The following is a 21,660-nucleotide window of genomic DNA, read 5'->3' as shown; positions in this document are numbered from 1 at the left end:
CAATTATACACATATCTAATTCTTGGGTAGCCAATACGACTAGAGGTCTGATATTTTGTATATAAGGAGAACAATAGGACTAGACTTTTTGACAAAGTGTCACGTAACCACGATGACCTTTACCTGAAATATACGTTTATACCTTTAAATTGGTAACAACAACTAGTGCTTCATTCTTTATACTTCGTAGTATGGGGGCATAATGATGCCACATCCTATATATCATTTGTTGTGCACGTATGTAATTCTGGGCTTTACAATAAAGCTAAAGCCAAACTTCTGGGAATTTTTATAATATTTTGGCTATGTTACTCGAAACCCTTCATTGCTGCTTTTCAGCTATATTTCTTACTCTTCTTCTTCTTCTTCTTATTATTATCATCATCATCATCATCAACATCATCATCATCATCATCATCATCATCATCATCATCATCATCATCATTATTATTATTATTATTTTACGCCTTACACTTTTCTTTATTCCTTACGCATTCTAGCCACCCTTCAACTGGTTTGGCTTAGGCGTACAGGTAAGTAATTAAAGTCATACAGTAGTTATGTATTAAGATCTTAATTCTAAATTGCACCAATGAGCTATCCGTTATCTGGTCAAAATATCCCTCTTTTGATCTCCCCTTCCTCTCGCTACGATGGTTTTGGGACGTAGCTGAGTCATTTTAATCGCTTATTTCCATACCATGTACAAGGGTATAGCATAGGCTGGGAATTCGAATCCGAACGAAAAATTATTGATTTAATTTACCGGACTTTCAAGCCTGAAAATATAGTTCTGCTGGTGCGTAACATTATCTCAAAAGCGATATGATGCTCCATTTAACGATGCAGTCATCCTTGTTTTAGCAATATTCGTATGCGCTTTATACTAACGTGTATGTTCATACGTGTGCTTTATTGAACTCCAAACTGTGTAGAGGGGTCGCGGTCAAATGATAACAATTTAACAGGGTTATTGAACCATGCCCTGCAGAAGAGGATATCTTCGACTGGATTTTCTTTTCTCATGGAGTAGGAACTTACTTTCACAGACTTTTACTTTTAAGGTAGTACGCGACTCGAATTGAAAGTCCTAAACTTGCTTAAACTTTCCATAAAGAAACATTTCCTTTGGAAATCAAGAATTAAAATCGGGGGACACTGTGCAAACTTTGGTACCACTACTAGAGACACAAATTACCCAATATTTACCGACACTTGAAATTCAAAATGGCCGGCATCACTGGTTCAACTCGGGGTAGGAAGGATTTGTAATTTTCACAAAAATAATCCTATCGAAACTTTATTCACTCCAAGAGCTTCAAAATGACACACCACACGTGGCAGACTTAAAAGCATTGTATAAGTTTGAGAGTTCGGATATCTGTCCCCGAGGAACATTCTCCCTTGAATGAAATGGTGTTACATTCGCATATTTAAATTTTCCGGCTTAGTTTTTCTCCACTGTAAAACAAGCTTACTCCTCTGATACCTCTATAACTTTTAAAGAAGATTTTAGGCACGCAGGAATGATATCATTCGGATATATTTTAATCAGAGAGATTTTGTGTATGTACATTCCCGTGCCTGCTTCCTCGTTTTTTTGCAAAAAAATCCTAATGTCTCTGAAACCTACTGTCCGATAGCATTCTGAAAGCCCCTTTAACAGATAAGAAAGTTCGAGGACGCCCCCTGTTGAAATTCGATGGAGAGTTTGATATGCCGTAGATCTGCAGTGAGTAGATTTTTTGGTCAAATGCAGGCGGAAATATTTTTATGGAAGGCTACATTAATTCGTCGTAGGCGTCATGCGTCGGATGGAGTTTGCTCTCTTGACAGATAAATGGACGAAACTGGTGTATGTAAATGATGAGCTTTTCTTTGATCGAGTGAATCATAGTTTTGAGTTTCCATTTTATGGCGGACTTCATCATCGAATATTTATTGAATGAAATAACATGCTGTACGAATGAGCTATATCTACAACTCATTAAAAGCTAAATTTATCTGATGAGAGCCTTATTTTCATTTTATACATTATCTCGGAGTCCGGAAAATGTTTTTGAAATCCAAGAGTTTGTCAATTTTTCTTGAGGAAATCTTTCAAAAAACGAGAAAAAAATGACGTGTCAGACTTAAGTTGCAAATATAATGTCACAGTATGTTTAATTATTGTGCGATTGCTATGCGTTTTTTGACCATAATCTGTAGAGGGGAGGTTCTTTATCAGCAAAATCTGTGAGCAAATTGACTACCTTTGCACAACTTTCAAATGAGAACAACGGACTAAATCACAATAAACGGTCGATGTCAACGACCACTATAGACTCTCTCACAGCCCCTTCGTTCGCTACGCAGTTATGCGCCCTCAACGGTCTTTCTAACAAGCGACGATCACCGAGCCAGCCGTGCTGTAGCGTACCGGAACTGCCTCGCCGCCTTCGCCGGCTCGACTGCTGAGGGCGCTAGTATGGACTGAGGCGAAGTCGACGAGGGGCTGTGAGAGAGTCTACGACCACTAATGCGAGAACCAGGGATTGAGAACTGCTCCAGGACCTCTAAATTTGTTTGCTCATCAGTTTGTATCTGACCATCTTCCTTGTATTGATACTTTATATTGAATATTGTGATGGGTTGAGGCCTTGAACTGATTGACTTGTTGGTTGATATATTGTGTCATGTGACATGACAAAACTGCTGATTGACATCTTGATTGTTGCGAGCAGTAGACTCTACATTTATTCTATCGCAAGTTATATGTAATCACGATCACCATGTTAACTCCGATATTGCGATTTGCAACCCATTGTAAATCAATTTTGCCTTTCTTTGGTGCTGTGAGATGCAGTCGGAACGTCCTAGCGAGCTGGAAATCGACATTGTGTCTCAATACGACGACAGTAGCAGAGGCAACCTCACGCGAAGGTTGTAACGCTCTGAGTTGGGTCCAAAATCACGGGCCAGATCCTTCTTCGTACGCGGCCTCACTTCGCAGGCGCAGTCAACCGCACACGGAGATGGAAGCGCGAAACCCTTGGTCAACGAGGCAAAGATTTGTAAGTCCTCCAGGATGTTGTTGTTAGAGTGGAACGATGGAACCGTTTCTAGATATCCCTTCGTGTGGCTCCGCGACAATTGTCGCTGTATGTCGTGCTGGCATCATGACGCTTACGGCAGGATCTCTCTAATAGAAGATTTAGATGTGGATATCAAACCAACTGGTGTCACATTATCCGATGGAGGGGTCAAAGTTTACATCCACTGGCCAGACAATCACACGTCCCCGTTTGAAACCAGCTTGCTAAAGGACGTGACTTTTAAAGAAGAAACGCCGAAGAAAAAAACCCGCATGTGGGGACATGAGCTTCGTGACGAAATGCCAACGTTTCAATTTGACTCAGTCATGTCAGACGATTCAGAGTTGTTACAGTTTCTAGAGGCCTTACGCGACGTTGGACTAACACTTTTGAAGGGTGCGCCTGCAGAAACTGGGAACATAGCGAAACTAGCAGAAAGGATATCGTACTTGAAACTCACCAGTTACGGGTATGTGAAAGCTTGCACTGTATACCGTAGACTTTTTCTAGAGCTCATCCCGGCCAGTTCTCCATTCTGATTTCGTATCAGGAATTCCATGCCCTAATAAATCCTTCCATTGTCTGTCTTCAGAAATTTTTTATCGTCATGAGGAACGGAGCTTTTGTTCACATAGAATGCTACACTTACACGATATTGTACTTCACGAGTTGATGGACAGAAGTTTTGCGCTTATTTACCAAGTTAAAATCCATGGCTATCTAAAGATTGTCTTCATTTTGTCAAAACCTCTACGACCTGTCCGACATCAAGATAGCATTCATTAGAATAACAAAATTATATTGTGATTAGGTCTCTCGCCGATCTGACATTGTTACTTGTGTTGATATTGCAGGCATGTCCACACAGTGAAAAGTAAGGCGGGGGCTAACAGTTTGGCGTACACTGGACACAAACTCAGTCTACACACTGACCTGCCACACTTCGACTACACACCAAATGTAAGTTTGAGACGACCTTTCAATAGTTCTCGTCTTCAATTCAAATTTAGGTGTCTCACTAAATTTGTACACACGCTCTTCAGCCATAAAGTTAGAGCAAAGATCACTTATGCAATCGGAATATAGTTACTTTTGAATGTTAACATCGACATGATTTGTTGGAAACGAGTAAAATGATATTGTTATTTGTAATAGGCGAACTTTGATTATTTTGAAACGGCAGACGCTGTAACTTTTGATGACCTTTTTCTCTATTTTTGTTTTTTTTTAAATTTCAATATAATTTGTTGTGCTACTTCCCAAAGCATATGGAGATATATGGTATTCAGCTTGTAAACTCAACCTGTACCTACTAGGGGGATTGCATTTCCATCGTTGATTTATGAATTCGATTGTAAACAATGACTGTGCATTTTACAGTGCATTATATATATATATATATATATATATATATATATATATATATATATATATATATATATATATATATATATATACTCTGTATTTACAAGCTAAATAGTTGAGAGTTTCAAAATGCCTTTAGGAGCAGTGCAAGAACTTGAAAGTGACATATAAAACTAAATTGTCAAAACTCATCAGAGGTAACAGCTTCTTGCCTTATTCATCATTTCCTCCACTCGACGATTTGAACACAGCTTTCAGTATTCCACTGCATCAAGCAATGTGGAGGTACAACTGGTGGAGAGAGCATGTTCGCCGACGGTTTCAAGACTGCCCTGCAATTGAAAGATGAGGACCCAGAAGCCTTCCAAATACTTTGTGACACCAGCTGTGACTTTATCGAAAAGGGTGTAGACATGGTTGAATACCACACCAAATGTTCCTGGCCAATTTTCAGGTTAATATTAATAAATGTTTTATATTATAAAAGTCTAAGTTATTTCTTATTGTATCCATAGAACTCTTCCAGTTGCCGAAAGAGTCCATGGATTAGGAGTACATTTTTTCTGAAGAAGTCAGTCGTACTTTCTTATAAAAGTAATACAGTTCATTTTATATGTTAAAGCGATGGGTTGATCTCGTTCAAATGCATACAATTTGACTTCAGCCTGGCTAAAGATAAAATAATCATTTTTAGAGATATTGGATTGTTCTTATCCACGCTTGATAATTTGCAGTCAGTGCCTCGCTCTGGAGTTACAAATTTACCGTCCCTCAACGGCTTCTGATAGAGTAAATGCTACGCCAACTGAGGTCTTAAACATTTCGTCTTGTCATAACTTTCTATGAATTGTCATTCAGAGAAAGAGAAAGAAAGAAAGAGAGAGAGAGAGAGAGAGAGAGAGAGAGAGAGAGAGAGAGAGAGAGAGAGAGTGAGTGAGTGAGGTGTAATCAGTTGGATATTTATGTGTCATCATACCATCTATTATTATGTAAATAGCACTAAAGTTCTTCAAATTTAAATATTTCGAGTTTCATGCTTAAAAGATAAAAGATATCATCCAACTTATACTGCGATCACATATGTTTATTTTTAAACAGCTTTGACCGAAATGGCGACATTGCAAAAGTGCACCATAGCAATATGTTGCGTGACACTCGACTACGCATGCCCATAGAGAAAGTGTATCCATATTATAAAGCCGTTAAGACCTATGATAACCTCATACACAGGGAAGAGAATATGGTCAGCTTTCGAATGCAGCCTGGTAAGCTATATTGATAATATCAAAAAACATAACTAATCGGATATCTCTCGAGTTGACTGATCATATTTTGTCGTGAAGGTCATATTAATATTTTCTGCCTATCACTGTCTATATTTGCCAGTGTATAGGAGCAGAAGGAAATTCCAAGCCCGGATTCCAGTATACCGATCTGAGAGTTTCGAATAAGGTACAATCCTACTGCTTATGGCTGAACACGCGTCGTGGTTTTTTACATTTAACTGTGCGATATGCGAAATGCCATCAGATGCAGGATTTTAAAATACTGAGTGTTGTCGTTTGTCAGGTGATATGGTCATGTTTGAAAACACCCGTGTTCTGCATGGACGAAAGGCGTTCGAAGTTACAGAAGATGCAGTCAGGCACCTCGAAACCGCTTACTTAGATTGGGATGGCGTTTATTCAAAGATCCGTTGTCTGAGGGAGAGACTTGGAATGTCCTTCAACGAATACTGATACCAGAAGCCAGGAGCCATGCGATGCGGTTGGCACAATAATAGATTATTAGAGAAGATGACGGGAGACCATAAATTGATATTATTTTTGGTTAGCGCCCCCAGTCGATGAGGCAAAATGTACATGACAGAATATTGTATTTAGTGACGGGCGTCAAAGTAAACGATATCAGATGCCATATGAAATAAATCTCAGTTAAACTGTACGATGTGGGCTTGATTTCTCACGGTTCATAGCTTTACATATGCCGCGATTATTTTACGAACTCTCTTGCTCAAATGTTGTCGAAGTACCTCAAACATAAGATATGGCTCACCTTTAATTTTTTACAAATTTTCACACAATCAATTAATACCAAGGGTCTTTTATAGCGCTGGTGCAAGTGTTTGTCAAGTATTAATAATAATATAATAATTATTTATTTATAAAGCGTCAATATCCACAACAAAGTGATCAATGACGCTGTGAGAAAATTTACATATCACAAAAAGCAATTAAAACAGTAATAAACAAAAACTACAATAACACCATCTAAAACCAAAGTCTAAAAAGCAAATTTAAAAAGGAAAGTTTTAACATTAGTTTTAAAAATTGACAGGCTAGGAGAACGCCTAATATCTAATGGAAGACTGTTCCAGAGTATGGGAGCTGCCACACTAAGCGAACGATCTCCATACTTCTTTGTGCGCGATCGAACCGGGACGAAGTCTTGAACTGGTCAGCTGACCTCAAGTTACGACATGGAACATAGAGTGATATCATATTTGAAAGATAACTGGGAGCAAGCCCGTGAATACACTTAAAAGTCAGGACTAATATCTTAAATACAATGCGCTGTGTCACCGGTAACCAATGCAACTGGTACAGAACAGGGGTGATATGAAGAGAGATTTTTAAATACTCGTAATGATGCTTTTCAGATTGATTTCTGATCAAATTTACTGTCACAGTGTAATGGCAAAAACTTATTCCCCTTTCACCTTATGTTGTGATATGTATTGATGTAGTTTCGGAAACATAATAAAATATAATCCATTTAACAGATCCACATTAACCTTTTTTGTTGTCTTTTCTCCTTAAGTTTGTACACGCCTCGAAAGTGAAAGATTTTTCTCAAGCAATCTTTCAACCACTTTCTTTCAAGGTCAAGAACAAAATTCAGAGGATATAACATACATACATACATACATACATACATACATACATACATACATACATACATACACACACACACACACACACACACATACATACATACATACATACATACATACATACATACATACATACATACATACATACATACATACATACATACATACATACATACATACATACATACATACATACATACATACATACATACATACATACATACATAGGTAATAATGCATGCATGCTTGCTTTACAGTACGGCTGTAAAGTCTTCGAATGATACAGTTGAAGCTCACAGATTTAGTATCCTCTGTAGTAAGAAATTCAGACCTTTGCCGGCTGAAACGACTCAATTAAATAAAAAGGGCGAGTATAGAAAAGGAATAAGGTGCCTCCGACCACGCAACACTGGGAGAGCTCCAGAAAATGCAGTTGTCAAAGTTTGTGACAAAACTGACGTTGTCGTCATCGTAAATACAGCAACGCTAGTTTTGAAATTTGACATTCTTTATACCTACTTCCACCTACTTTTGACACTTATGATTTTGTTTGAAAAGTTAGACAAGGCCCGGTCGCTCTTGCATTGAAAACCTTTGTCCACCAAACGGTTGTTCAAACCACATCTGGAAAGAAACTGTCAACATTTATGAAAATGATTCGATAACAATTTCGGATGGCTGTCAACTATCACGCAACCATATAGTAGTTCTTAAAGGTTTCTAATCAATAGATAAATTACAGTGCTAATAATTAAGTACATTTAGAATAAACGCTTTCTTTCACACGACTTAAAACCTCTTTCTTTGCCGGTCACCGAGGAACTATGGCCTTATCATTACAACACTGCGAGAGAACAGCCGTGACCTATTTTACAACCCTACTATCTTGATGGTGTATGTGGATTATATATCAGTGTTTATTTTTGCCCATTTGCATGATATGGGAGAGGGATAAAATTAAAAACATCTATACATTTATGTCTTCGCAGGATCTTATTTAATTTTTACTAGAGGGTCTTATCTGAGAGGTGCAGGTAAGCAAACTGCTTTTAATTGAATATTTCAGACACCAACGATTTCAGAATTATAGTCTGCAACCCCACCAATCAAGCCATTTCAGCAACCCCAACCTACCTTAAGAGTACAATAAGTGAGAATGCCCACAATTCTTTTCGATTTGAACAATAATACATCGTTTGCTAACGGCTCATTTAATGTTATTAATTTATGTACAAGTTTCATTTTAAGATATAATTTCGGGGAAATTTCACGGGAAATTTAAGGAGTATATGAAGTTTGGGCGGTATTTATTCTTGTTTTGTAAAGATTCAAAGTTTAAATTAGTTTTAACCATAATGTGTAGTTATCATAAGAGTTGCCAGAAACTATACGGCAAGTCTTACACCTCTGAATGACAAAGAATGTACTCATTCGATCAAAATGCGAAACTCCGATTTGGACTGACACAATATTGATTTCTTTGGTCCCACCTCATTTTTCGCAGACTGAGTGAATTCCGCATTCGCCGAACAAAATGCTAAGACATAGCCATCAACACTCGTACATTTCCAGTTAGCACAACCCTTTATGTTAAATATAAAAATCTATGTTTTATAATACATAAAATACAACTACGATTTGTTAGGACAATCATACTTATTCTTATTCATTCCATCTCGTCTCCAATTTTTGATGACAGAAATCTTACACAAAGAGAAGGAAACTGCCTTGTTCGAAAATTGGCCACCAATTCTACACTTCATTCATAAATGGAAGTTTTCCGTTTATATGATTGTATTTGACATGTTACATGATAATGATACTTTCTTCATGTCAATATACTGGAAGATTGAATGTTTTAATTGACACTGTCATGTCAAATCCTATTGCAACACGATTGGAACTAATTTGGGATAATTGGATAGTGAAGTAATGTCGATTTAATCTACAAATGTTATCTCATCTGCTTTTCTTTTTATATTACTCACTTGTGTTTATAAGTAATTTGCGGTATTGCAACATTCAGCTATATGGCACCAAACACTTTTGAAAAATTTGAAAAATATGAAAATCCAATTATCCCAAATTAGTTCCAATCGTGTTTTGCTTGAACTTATTTCGATGCAACAAATAGGATAGGAAGAAACGTTCTCATCAAGCAATCCCGAAAGTAAAGTAAAGTTTCTTTCTGATGCAGATATAACTTAGTCTCTGTTGTTGTTGTTGTTGTTGTTGTTGTTCCCTTCATTAAGAAGATTTATATTAACAAAACCTTTTTTACAGATAGAGAATAATTTTATTTTTGATAAATAGTGGTAATTATTATTTGAAACTAAGTACCTGGTAGCTCTAGGCTAGACAAGATTGAAATAGTTCCAAAGCAGTGTGAAGTATTTCTTGGCGTTGGAATATACACAGTTCGAGAAGTTGTTGCAAGGACGGCAGTAGAAATATACCTCTATAGTTGTAAATATTGAATTTATCTTTTTTGCTACCTTCAAATACTGGTCCTGGGTATGCTGATTTAAAGGCAAATAATAAAGTGATTTAAAGGAAAATACTCTACATCAACCATTGCATTAAACAAATGCGTAGGACAATTGATGAGAACTGGTCCAGCAAAGATAATATGCTCATAAGGGACCACCAGCTTTCTGCGTTTCAATTTCCGTATGGCATACGAGATTTCCTCATTAATTAAGGGGGAAGACACAATCTGTTCCCGATATAAACAACTCTCTGTACCTAGTAAGTTAATGTTGTTGTCGATTGTTACTTACAAGTTGCTAGAAAAAGTGTTATCTTCTAATGGTTCACACAGTTGTTGGACGACTTTAGCAAAACCGTCAGCTACTTTGACAGGATCACACATTTTCAGATTATCCTGTTCTAAAAGTATACTTTTAGAACAGGAAAGGTATCACATTTGTTATTCCGTCGAATGTTTATACTTCGCCAGAAATTTCGTTGGTAAGGTTCCATTGCAGTGTCAATGAAATCATACAGTTTTTTTTCCTCTTCATTTTTTTACGTAGATGATATGTATCATGCTGGTTCTCTTGGTCTACCAGCTTCAATCCACTTCTTGCGGCATTCCCATGTTTTACGCTGAAAATTTTTAAGTTCTGAACAGTATGATTTCAAGAAGGTTTGAAACGAGATGATGAAGTGTGTTCACAGGTAGTTTCACGTAGAACATTAATAAGGGAATCCATGAGTTGTTAAATGTCAGCTGGACGAACTAATGGTATTCTGTCAAGAGAATGTAACTTTAGTTTGTGAGAGAGCGATGGCGGTATGTTTGCTTGATAACACGATCGTCAACTTAAGACTATGCTAGGCGTGATCGATCAGGCAACAAATGAAATGCAGCGACGGAGTTTTAAATTTCACACAATTGGATAGTGGTCTGATAAATTCAGTGCATTATCATCTAGTACTTGACACTTGGTAACATTGTCAGCTATACACTCTGGTATCAATATATAGTCAATTGTCGATCGATGTCAACTATCTGAGGAACACAAAGTTTCGACTGGATGATTGCAAATGTTTGATAGATTGACTGGTTGAAGGTTGTACAGTGTAGTGGCAAAAACTTATTCCCCTTTCAACTTATGTTGTGATATGTATTGATGTAGTTTCATCAAACGGTTGTTCAAACCACATCTGGGAAGAAACTGTCAACATTTATGTAAATGATTCGATAGCAATTTCGGGTAGCTGTCAACTATCACGCAACCACATAGTAGTTCTGAAAAGTTTCTAATCAATAGATAAATTACTGTGCTAATAATTAAGTACAACTAGAATATCCGCTTTCTTCCACTCGAGTATATGGAAGATGAATAAAATTTAAAAGATCTATACATTTATGTTCTTCACAGCGACTTATTTACCCCCTACTACATGGCCTCCCATGACAGGTGCAGGTAAGCAAACTGCTTTTAATTGAATATTTCAGACACTAACGATTTCAGAATTATTGTATCCCACCACACCAATCAAGCCATTTCAGCAACTGCAAGCTACCTTAAGAGCACAATAAGTGAGAATGCCCACAATTATTTCCGATTTGAACAATAATACATCGTTTGCTAACGGCTCATTTAATGTTATTAGTTTATGTACATGTACAATTTGAAGTTCTGGCAGTATTGGTCTTGTTTTGTAAAAATTCAAATACAATGGGAAGTGACCATAAGAGTTGCCACAAACTATACGACAACTCTTATACCTACCTGTGAACGACAAAGAATGTACTTAGTCGATCAAAATGCGAAACTCCGATTACGACTGACACAATATTAATTTTTCAGGTCTTACCTCATTTTTCGCAGACTGAGTGAATTCGGCATTCACCAAACACAATTCTAAGATATAGCCATCAGCACTCGTACATTTCCAGTTAGCACAACCCTTTATATTAAATATAAAAATCTATGTTTTACAATACATAAAACAACTACGATTTGTTCGGACAATCATACTTATTCTTATTCAATCTCGTCTCCAATTTTTGATGACAGAAATCTTACACAAAGAGAAGGAAACTGCCTTGTTCGAAAATTGGCCACCAATTCTACACTTAATTCATAAATGGAAGTTTTCCGTTTATACTGGAAGACTGAATGTTTTAATTGACACTGCCATGTCAAATTCTATTGATGGAACTTTCTTCGATGCAACAAAGGGGAAGTAACGTTCTCATCAAGCAACCCCGGAAAGTAAAGTAAACTGTCTTTCTGATGCAGATATAACTTACGCTCAGTACTTTTCAGGGAAACGATACAATTGCGTATTTCTCTGTTTCGAATACGGCATATAGAGTTAGCGATCAAGAATTCTAAATTTCAATTTCGCATTAGATATATAGTGAAAGCAATTTTAACGTCTCCAAATTATCTGTGTACTCATTCGCAGTTTGAGGAGTAAATATTACTTCTAGTGCCCGTTTTGGTGAAATGCAAAATTTAATTTTCCCTGTATAAACAACAGGTATGGTGATAATTTTGAATATCAAATATTGGTACATTTAACAGTGTCTTTTTGAAAACTAGGGTACATGATGGTGGACTCCTTGCATTTTACATTGCAATTGTTGTTAAATAAAGTTAGAATTCACATAGAAATATGTTATATAGGAATCTAGGCTACAACCCAAGGTACGACGTCACTGTCGCCTGATGGCGGGATGTAAACGTTATTTATGCCTTAAACAACGCAGTTTCAAAAACCATCTTTTATCAGCAACGTTACCATATAGAGCTCTACTTTCTGTTCTGCTTCGTTTTTTAAACTGGCGGGCCTGCCTCTGTTAAGGGCATGTTTTTATATTTTGCCTACAATATTTTTTTATATATTTTAAACTCAACAGAGTCCCACAGTCAATAGATCCTTCGTTCCATTTTTCAATACGGTGACATTATACCTTGCAATAATCCACAAATATTTCCGCTTACTTATTTACGATATATTAGGGATTTCAAGTAGATTTAAAGGACAAAGTCGGCCATTTTTTTATGAATTGTGTTTGATACTTGATACTACTTATATTGTTTGACATGTTGAAAGATACTGAATGAATGAATGAATAAGTGGTCATGACACAAAGCTTATTCTAATGACACAAATCCGAATTACCATCCCGACTACAATGTATAGCTGTGTGTTTTACCTATCTCCTTTTAAGCACGTGACCAAGAATGTTAAGATTCTCTTTGATTGTGTTTCTATGGCACAATGTTCATAGAAATGAAATCATCGCGAGAATGAATAAATTGTCATGACATAAAGCTTATTCTAATGTTACAATTCGAAATAACTGTCCCGACTACAGTGTATAGCTGTCTGTTTTATCTATCTCCTTTTAAGCACGTGGCCTAGAATGTTAAGATTATCTTTGATTGTGTTTCTATGGCACAATTTTATGTTAGTTACACAGTCTCTCTGCAAATGAAGCATCAGGCACAGAAAAATCTTAGACAACAATTTTAATATTGTTTTGTTTGACACATTAACGTTATTTCTTTTATTTCTGGGAGGGAAAATGTATTTATATGGCAATTACATTCACAGCATTTGCAGTGAATCGGCCGCTTCGAGCTTATTCTAATGGCACAGTTGTATGTGAAACAAGTTGAACTACTAATATATGATGTGTCCTTTGCAGAGATATATTTGCTTATATACCAATATTTCTTATATTACGTCTCTTTCAGGCTTTACAACATGGCCACCCACTAGTAATGCAGGTAAGCAAACCGTCCTAAATTTTAGATAACAGAGATTAACAATATCCGAATGCTTGCTTCCCTTCAATTTCGTATAAATGAAACCATCGTGATAATGAATAAATGGTCATGACCATTTATTCATTGTCACGATGGTTTCATTAATCGTGTCTAAAACCGGGGACGACTATATGCATGATGCTTAGTCACCCATTCATTTAGTATCTTTCAACATGTCAAACATTATATGTAGTATCTCGTGTCAAACAAAATTCATGAAAAATGGCCGACTTTTTCCCTTTAAACTATATTTTGCTGATAACACTGTATTTACATACGTGCAGTTGGTTTGAACTTATCAAATAGCCAATCAATGAATACTATACAAGCAGTGTCAACATGTGCCGACACAAATTCAATGCAGAGACAGCCAAAATGCATTGCCGAACAAGTAGGGCAATAAAATGTGTATTTATAATGGTTAATATCTATCTATGTTTACAGGACGTTGGGCAGCACATTGGCATGGTAAGAGTTCAGTGCAATAAATACCAAATGAAAGTAACAGAGATTTATGTACGGCTGTTAACCACCTTAAAGTTATAAAGTGCGTCACTGAAGTGTAAGATATTACCAGTGAACAAAGGGACATAAATAGAGATAGATAGATAGATAGATAGATAGATAGATAGATAGATAGATAGATAGATACATAGATAGATAGATAGATAAATGTATTTCGTGAAAAGTAACAATTCTTGCAAGTATCTTTTTTATAACGCGAATGAAACATTTTTCATGTCTAAGGCTTCTGCAATAAGTGCGCCAAATACAGATATGACTTATTTGCAATACTACACTCCCTATGGTCAACTTCTTTATATTCTAACGTTTACTAGATATCGAATCAGTAAGACTAACCAACCAGGCCAGTACATCGAGTAATCAAACTTTGTAAATTTTAGATTACAGCGTGTAGAGATATCCAAAGGCTTGCATCCTTCATACAAACCACGCAAATGAAACATGTACTTCGTTCCTTCTTTCAGTGCTCGTTTCATTTGCCATCCATTCATTTGCGCCGATCTTTACACGACATACCTTTGTATAGATTTTATTTCTTCAATTATATTCTTGGGATACTGCCGTCTGTTTGAGCACACTGTTCATTTCTAATTTCTTCAGTTCATACTAAATTCCTTTAGGCAACTAGCTTATAAATAGTATTTCTCATAAATCATTCCTTTTAGGCTATACAACATGGCCACTCATTACATGGCAACTCACTACGAATGCAGGTAAGTAAACTGTTGTAAATTTTAGATAACAGAAAGTTTTACTAAAGATTTCCGAATGCTATCCGAATGCTTGCATCCCTTTATACCAACCAAGCCAATCAAGCATTCACATCCAAGTATGTACGTCCCACAAGCTATAGAGCAAGGCCATCCATTACGACTGCAGGTGAGCAAACTTTCTTAAATTTTAGATTACATCCCTTCATCCATCCATTCATTCATCCACCCAACCCACCCGCCCACCCATCCATCTATCCATCCATCCATTCATCAATCCACCACTCACCCACCCATCCATCCATCCATCCATCCGACCGACCATCCGTCCGTACATACATACGTACGTAAGTACGTACGTACGTTAGTACGTTTGTACACGTACGTACGTACGTAAGTACGTACATACATACATACATACATACATACATACATACATACATACATACATACGTACGTACGTACATACGTACGTACGTAAGTACGTACGTACGTACGTACATACATACATACATACATACATACATACATACATACATACATACATACATACATACATACATACATACATACATACATAGGATGTTCCCCTTGCATATGTCCCTTAGAGCACACTGTTCATAAGTAATTACTTCAAAGGATACGACATTTCCATGGGCAACTTGTTTTTAAAGCATTTTCTTATATATCGTCTCTTTTAGGCTCTACAACATGGCCATCCACTAGTAATACAGGTAAGCAAACTGTTGCAATTTTTAGATAACAGAGATTAAAAATATCCGAATGCCTGCTTCCCTTTACAAAACAAAGCCAATCAAGCATTTACACCTAATACGCACGTCTCATAAGCTATTGAGCAAGGCCCCCGCTACAGGTGAGCAAACCTTCTTAAATTTTAGATTGCATCCATCCATCAATACATCCATCCGTCCATCCATCCATGCATACATATGTACGCACATGTGTATATACATGATGCATACATACATAGCTATGTACTTTTTTGTATACACACTTACATATATTTACGTTAAACTCGCACAAATCCGAATTATCATCCCGACTACAGTGTGTAGTTGTCTTTTTTACCTATCTCCTTTTAAGCACGTGTGTGAAGACCTCAAAAGTGTCCCCTACGTCAAAGTGGTCCCAATCCTAAATGTCCGGTAAGATAGATATTCACACACGTGACCACGAATGTTAAGATTCTCTTTGATTGTATTTCTTTGGCATACAGTCTCTCTGTACATTACATGTAATGGTCATGACCATTAATTCATTTTCGCGATGGTTGCATATAATTTGTCTAAAACCGGGGTCGATTATATGCATCGTCACCCATTTATTCAGTATCTTTGAACATGTCAAACAATATAAGAATATCTTGCATCAAACGAAATTCATGAAAAATGGCCGACTTTGTCTCTTTAACGTTATTTGTTTATTTTCTCGGAGGGAAAATGCATTTATATGGCAATTACATTTACAGCATTTGCAGTGAATCGACCGGTTCAAGCTAATTCTAATCGCACAGTTGTATGTGAGACAAGTTGAACTACAATTATATGATGTGCCCCTTGCAGAGATATATTTGTTTATATATCAATGTTTTCTTTATTACGTTTCTTTCAGCCTCTACAACATGGCCACGCACTAGTGATGCAGGTAAGCAAACTGTTGTAAATTTTAAATAACAGAAATTGACACTATCCGAATGTTTGCATGCCTTCAATGTTCATATAAATTAAGCTAATCAAACGTGTAGTGTCTACCTTCAGTGCTCATTTCATTTGTTTCCACATTTATTCGGGATACCTTTGCATACTAATAGATTTTATATCCCAGGAAAGGTAATTTGTTTTCTCAATTGTGAACTATATTGCCTGCCTGCCGCTTGAATGGAATTAATATGGAGATGGTTTGTGTTTTAATGAAGATCGAAACATTAATGTTTCCCGATTAAAAGGATTCCGTATCGATTTTAGTATCGGTAAATCTTACTATTTATTAGACTGAAAGATTCGTCGCTCGAGGGCGCTCTCTAGCCCCCCCTCCGACCAAAAGCTAGGGTCTAATTTTTATTCTTGATTACGACCCGACTTGCTTGTTTCTCAATATCTGTAAGAATTTTTACTAAGCCTCTCTAAGTTTAGTACTATCTGTACTATAATATTTATTCATATATATAGTATATGAAAAAGTATGTTAACATCATACAATGTTGTAAATATTCGCATAGCTTTTGCCTCAGGATGGATAGATCATAATAGATTAATTACATATTAAGTGGTTCAGATCGGTTATTCAGTTTGGAATAAGTTGTATAAAACATAATCTACCTGGGTTATTAATATTTCAAAGTGTTTAATTTAGAAGACAAATTGTTTGTAGAAATCTGCCATTGCGTTTTTTTTTACCTGACCATAAAGTAAATTGTTTTATCCCCGGAATATCGCTCATATACCGAAATATCGTTCATATACCCTGCAAGAAATATTTTATTTTAAGAAATTTCCAGTAGAGAACAAATAAAAGATCTTACCCCAGTTTTGCATTGAGTACATTACTGCGCGGAGACCCTATATTTCTTGTTTTTTGATAAGTGCGTATTTATTCGTTGCAAGTTAGTTTTATACTGCGTGCTTTCTTACCGAGGCCCAAAGTGTTTTCGTGCACGATTTGTACTTGTCTGCCCACTTTTAATGATCTCTGACTTGTACACTTTGTTTTATTATTGTGCATCACTATAATTTCACCATTTGATGGCCATGTGAGGACCATCTTATCAACAACTTATCAGCAAGTACTACCAACTTATAACATCATATCAGAATCTCAACATAAAAGTAATTTGAACGCCATTACATTTTTCGATTGCAGAAATGTATTTCCACTGGTATATGATTACTGCTCTTTGTTGTATTAGGTATGCTGTCTACTCAGCGGCCGTCTACAACCCAACCATCGTCACCTACTACGCAAGACCCATATTTCCAATTGAGTGATGTTTACTTTGGTAAGAATAATTATTCACCCTTCAACTCACTGACACTCCTACCATCTGCTGGTAAAACAGTGTATGAAGTCTCTGTGCCAATGGCAGTGAGGACCATAGTCATGATGTAGACACGATTACCACAAGCTAATGGCTGATAACTTACAATCTGAACTTTATCTAAGCCATGTATGTAATAGAAATTTAAAGTCAATAGGTGTATGGGATATGACAAACAAGTTTCCTAATCAAATCAAATATTATTCGTTAATGTTATATGCCTTGAGGGAAATATGAGTGACTACTTCAACTGTTTTTAAAGTCCAATATCGCAATTCAGCTCTGTCCTGAAGTCTAGATTTTAAACCATCCTCTTGGATGCTCAGACTTAAATAATTGTAAATCACCATTTCGTACTTAATCCTGTAATATATCTGTGTTGTAAATAAGATGTGGACATCGTGAGTATAGGAAGAATTATAAACGATAAGTTTATAGTCGATGTTTGTTGCTGTAGGAGCTTTTTCTGGAAAATGTGATGTTGGTGTGAAATTGCGGTCAATGGATCAAGTCACCTGCTTCAAAGTACCGAACGATTTCATCAATGTTAATTATAGTCTATTTGAGATTCCGGATGGTAAGTTTCAATACTATGATTTCTTGAACATTTATAACCTTTACAGTATGTTAATTAAGGCCACAAAATTAACGTCGCTGGCATAAACACAGGTGGTACACGAACAAACATTCAAAAAAAAAAGACATTAGCGTATGCATTATCTTCGTGTTTCGAAACTCTTCTTGTTCCAATGCTGCTAATATTTCAGACGAGAAGTAGGGGCCTCCTAAGCCGAATTAAGGGGCGCTGCACGAAACACAGCGTATATTGCTCAAAATTACTTTTTTTTTGCAAATGTTCATTCAATTTCAATTAATTTGTTATCCCAAGATTAAAATATTGATTGGGTTCACTTTTTAGCTTGTCAGGCAATCGTAAGTTGTGTGATAAAGAAGTGTTAATGTATGCAAATTTATGCAAAAGATCTGATTTCCTAGCTTCTCTTTTCTCCAAATTTCAAGATTTCCAAAAATTTAACTATGGCTGGTCAAACTTTCTGAAATTTTCCATGTGTTCTTTAAGAGCTATATAACGAAAAGGCTGTTTTGTTTGGCAATAAAATTCTTACAATTTGAATAAGAGGCATTTTAATGTTGCTTATCATGTTTTTAATAACTTTTGAGTGTCAGTCTTTCTACTCCTGCCTTTTTAGAATGAGGATAGATAATGCAAAATAAAATATTCGCTTCTGCCCTTCCAAAAACTTTAATGAAGTTCTCGGTGTTGTTTCTTCCAAGGATTATTGCTAAATAATACATTGAACGTATGCGTTGATTCAGTATTTTGAGGTTATAGATATGTAGATGAGGTTGCGTAAAACATTTTTATCACCGTCTAGGACTGAACGTCAAAGGGAGCTTTGAACGTGTGAGCAATAATTCAGCACCAAAGTGCTTGAAGTCTGAGGTTGTCATTAACAATATCCAAAACGACGTTGCCATGAATCGTACCGACTTTCCACATGGATCTGAACTGTGTGATACTATTCACATATCCTTATCTGAAAAATCTGGGCGACAAATCATCGGACTTACCGGTAAGCAAACAGAAAGTGTTACTGCACCCAAGGAGTTATGAAATGTATACACTTTGAATCGGAACTGATTAGAATTCACTGGGTTAATTATGATTTCAAATTCACCATTATATTTGTTGTCATTCAGCTTAACATACAATCGATTTTGTCTGAGTTATGAAGGCATTTCCAAAGTATGAAGCTCAGCTCACACTTTCCATTGTTTGATTTTTTTTGTGTTTTTTTTTTAAATTTCAAACCCAACATGTAATGGCATTGTTCGAACTTGAGAACATCATTAAAACTGTAACTATTATTAAAGTGCTTTGCAAATCCTCTTAGCTATGGATTTTGGAGAGAGTGCATGAATAGCACTTCATGAGAATCACAAACTTGCAGAAAACAAACGCATGCAAGAAGTGGTACACAGTTTGTACAATATAAAGTGCAATCTATCCTAGCGTTTCATATTCATCGCGACATTGGTAATAGTACAGAGCGGTGCAGATTAATTTTGGCAGTTGTTTTGAAGGTTAAATAATATATTGACGTATTGACATGATGAATACAAATATACTGAAATTCTGCTTTTCGTTCCTCTTAAATTAAACAGCTCGACTGGTATTGCGAGTTCCTCCAGAGGGCGTGCAGTCCTATGACATCGAAGAAATAGATGGTGTCAAATTGCGCATCTTATCGAGTCAAGAAGGCCACTTCGATGAGTCGCTTTTCGAGCCACTGTAACTGGAACAACACATGTTTGAATTCGGACCAGTTTTTATGCCAGAACGACCATGGTAGAGCAAACATAAGATTTGTCTATTAATTCGTCTTTACTAAAATCACATCGATCAATTAGGATCTAAAAAATGTAAGAGTATGCGTGCAATTAACGTTACTAAATTTAAAAAGTTTCGTCCATTTTCCATTATTCATAGTTTTAATCGACCGCAAAACGCACTCAAATGCATTTTAGACAAAAAGAGCAAGCTGTCAAGTCAGTTTTGTTGAATGTCACTTAATAAATATTATTCAGAAATTTGAAAAAAATCCTCGTTTCGCAACCTCAGAATGCTCACTGTAATACTGATGAGTGTTAACATCTCAGTTTGCACAATTACGAAGGTGTATCAGTTGTCTTTACCTTATCTAAAATGTGTTTTTCCGATTCTTTTTTTGAAAGTCACGACACATTATACGTTGAGTCGTCTTTCACATTTTATAAGAGGTCGAACTTTTGTAATAGTCGTCCTTATATGTAGCAACATACATAATTTCGAAGAAAAGGAGGCATCGTCATATACACAGATTCGAGCAAATCATATTCCTATTCAAGACACTTTTTGCAAAGCTACTGTACTTTGATAAAACGTTGAACTATTGATGAAGCAATAAACAAAAACTATACAAAAATGGACTGATTTGTGTAATAATATTAGACAAATTCATGTGTCTCTGTCAGCCTAGTGCCTAAGTCCGACATAATTTCCGTTCATCTGTCGGTTTTTCTTCTTTGCTCCTGTCTGTCAGTCCTATTAGTGCAAGATGCGAGGTATAATGATATTCAAATATGCAGATTACATTAATGAGCATTGTTTCGGTAGTAAAATTCCATGCTAATGACCCTTAATCAATGTGGAATATTCATGTACCTCGGAATGTCAGTCTATTTTGCCTGTCTGTCTGTGTGTCTGTCTGTCTGTCTGTCATTGTCTGTCTTTAACACATCTATCCTTATTTCACTTGTCTGTCCATCTATCTGTCTGGCTGCCTCCAGCCACACCCCCCGCTCCTTATCGTTAGAGGTATTCTTCACTTTCTAGTTTTGACAAACTCCGACGACAATTGCTTCTGCTAATTTGAGGAAAAGACTGCCAGAATTTTTGAAACATAATGTATTTACTTATTAAACGAATCCTGTGTGACATAGAGAGAACAATGGTGTCATTCTAATAAAAAGCAGCTGGTGTCCGCCGGTGTGGAAGAGAGATAAGAGTTATCACATGGCAAAGTAGAAAGGAATATAAAAGTTACATGTTTCTGTTCAAGATATTTCTCAGAAATTGTTTCAATGACGTCAATCTTCATGATGTGTCAATCACTCGGCTGTGCGATTTGCTTTCACTTGTCATGCTCGGTCGTTTTTGTGGGTTTTTTGTTATTTGTTTTTG

The 21,660-nt window shown here is 36.3% G+C and overlaps 2 protein-coding genes across 3 annotated transcripts in view; both read left to right on the top strand.

Annotated features, from left to right (window-relative positions):
- Window positions 1-20,897, top strand: part of LOC139134817 (inter alpha-trypsin inhibitor, heavy chain 4-like) — a 59,236-nt gene extending 38,339 nt beyond the window's left edge. The window contains exons 10-21 of one of the 2 annotated variants that reach the window (XM_070701877.1): window positions 501-533; window positions 8,322-8,366; window positions 11,220-11,264; window positions 13,554-13,586; window positions 14,070-14,093; window positions 14,816-14,863; window positions 15,562-15,594; window positions 16,493-16,525; window positions 17,787-17,876; window positions 18,373-18,492; window positions 19,313-19,510; window positions 20,103-20,897. In XM_070701877.1, coding sequence (XP_070557978.1) covers window positions 501-533; window positions 8,322-8,366; window positions 11,220-11,264; window positions 13,554-13,586; window positions 14,070-14,093; window positions 14,816-14,863; window positions 15,562-15,594; window positions 16,493-16,525; window positions 17,787-17,876; window positions 18,373-18,492; window positions 19,313-19,510; window positions 20,103-20,233 — 833 coding nt within the window. In that variant the 3' untranslated portion in view covers window positions 20,234-20,897. The remainder of the gene's footprint in view (window positions 1-500; window positions 534-8,321; window positions 8,367-11,219; window positions 11,265-13,553; window positions 13,587-14,069; window positions 14,094-14,815; window positions 14,864-15,561; window positions 15,595-16,492; window positions 16,526-17,786; window positions 17,877-18,372; window positions 18,493-19,312; window positions 19,511-20,102) is intronic. The other variant, XM_070701878.1, reaches the window with a different exon arrangement.
- LOC139134818 (gamma-butyrobetaine dioxygenase-like) lies at window positions 2,725-6,298 on the top strand. Its single transcript, XM_070701879.1, has 5 exons — window positions 2,725-3,543; window positions 3,929-4,034; window positions 4,691-4,893; window positions 5,538-5,704; window positions 6,009-6,298. Exons 1-5 carry the CDS (start codon window positions 3,068-3,070, stop codon window positions 6,176-6,178), a joined length of 1,122 nt encoding a protein of 373 aa, XP_070557980.1. The 5' UTR covers window positions 2,725-3,067; the 3' UTR covers window positions 6,179-6,298.
- Window positions 20,898-21,660: the final 763 nt, after the last annotated feature.

Source organism: Ptychodera flava, chromosome 6 (assembly GCF_041260155.1).
Source record: "Ptychodera flava strain L36383 chromosome 6, AS_Pfla_20210202, whole genome shotgun sequence".
Classification (NCBI taxonomy): domain Eukaryota; kingdom Metazoa; phylum Hemichordata; class Enteropneusta; family Ptychoderidae; genus Ptychodera; species Ptychodera flava.
The sequence above is the reverse complement of the archived record's forward strand: the minus strand, read 5'-3'. Positions and strand labels throughout refer to the sequence as shown.

Excerpts from the sequence above, each read along its gene's own strand:
- LOC139134818 (XM_070701879.1), top strand. The coding sequence starts at position 3,068 with ATGTTGTTGTTAGAGTGGAACGATGGAACCGTTTCTAGATATCCCTTC. Across the intron at positions 3,544-3,928 it reads TTGAAACTCACCAGTTACGG|GCATGTCCACACAGTGAAAA; the intron begins GTATGTGAAAGC and ends TTGATATTGCAG. Across the intron at positions 5,705-6,008 it reads CAGCTTTCGAATGCAGCCTG|GTGATATGGTCATGTTTGAA; the intron begins GTAAGCTATATT and ends GTCGTTTGTCAG.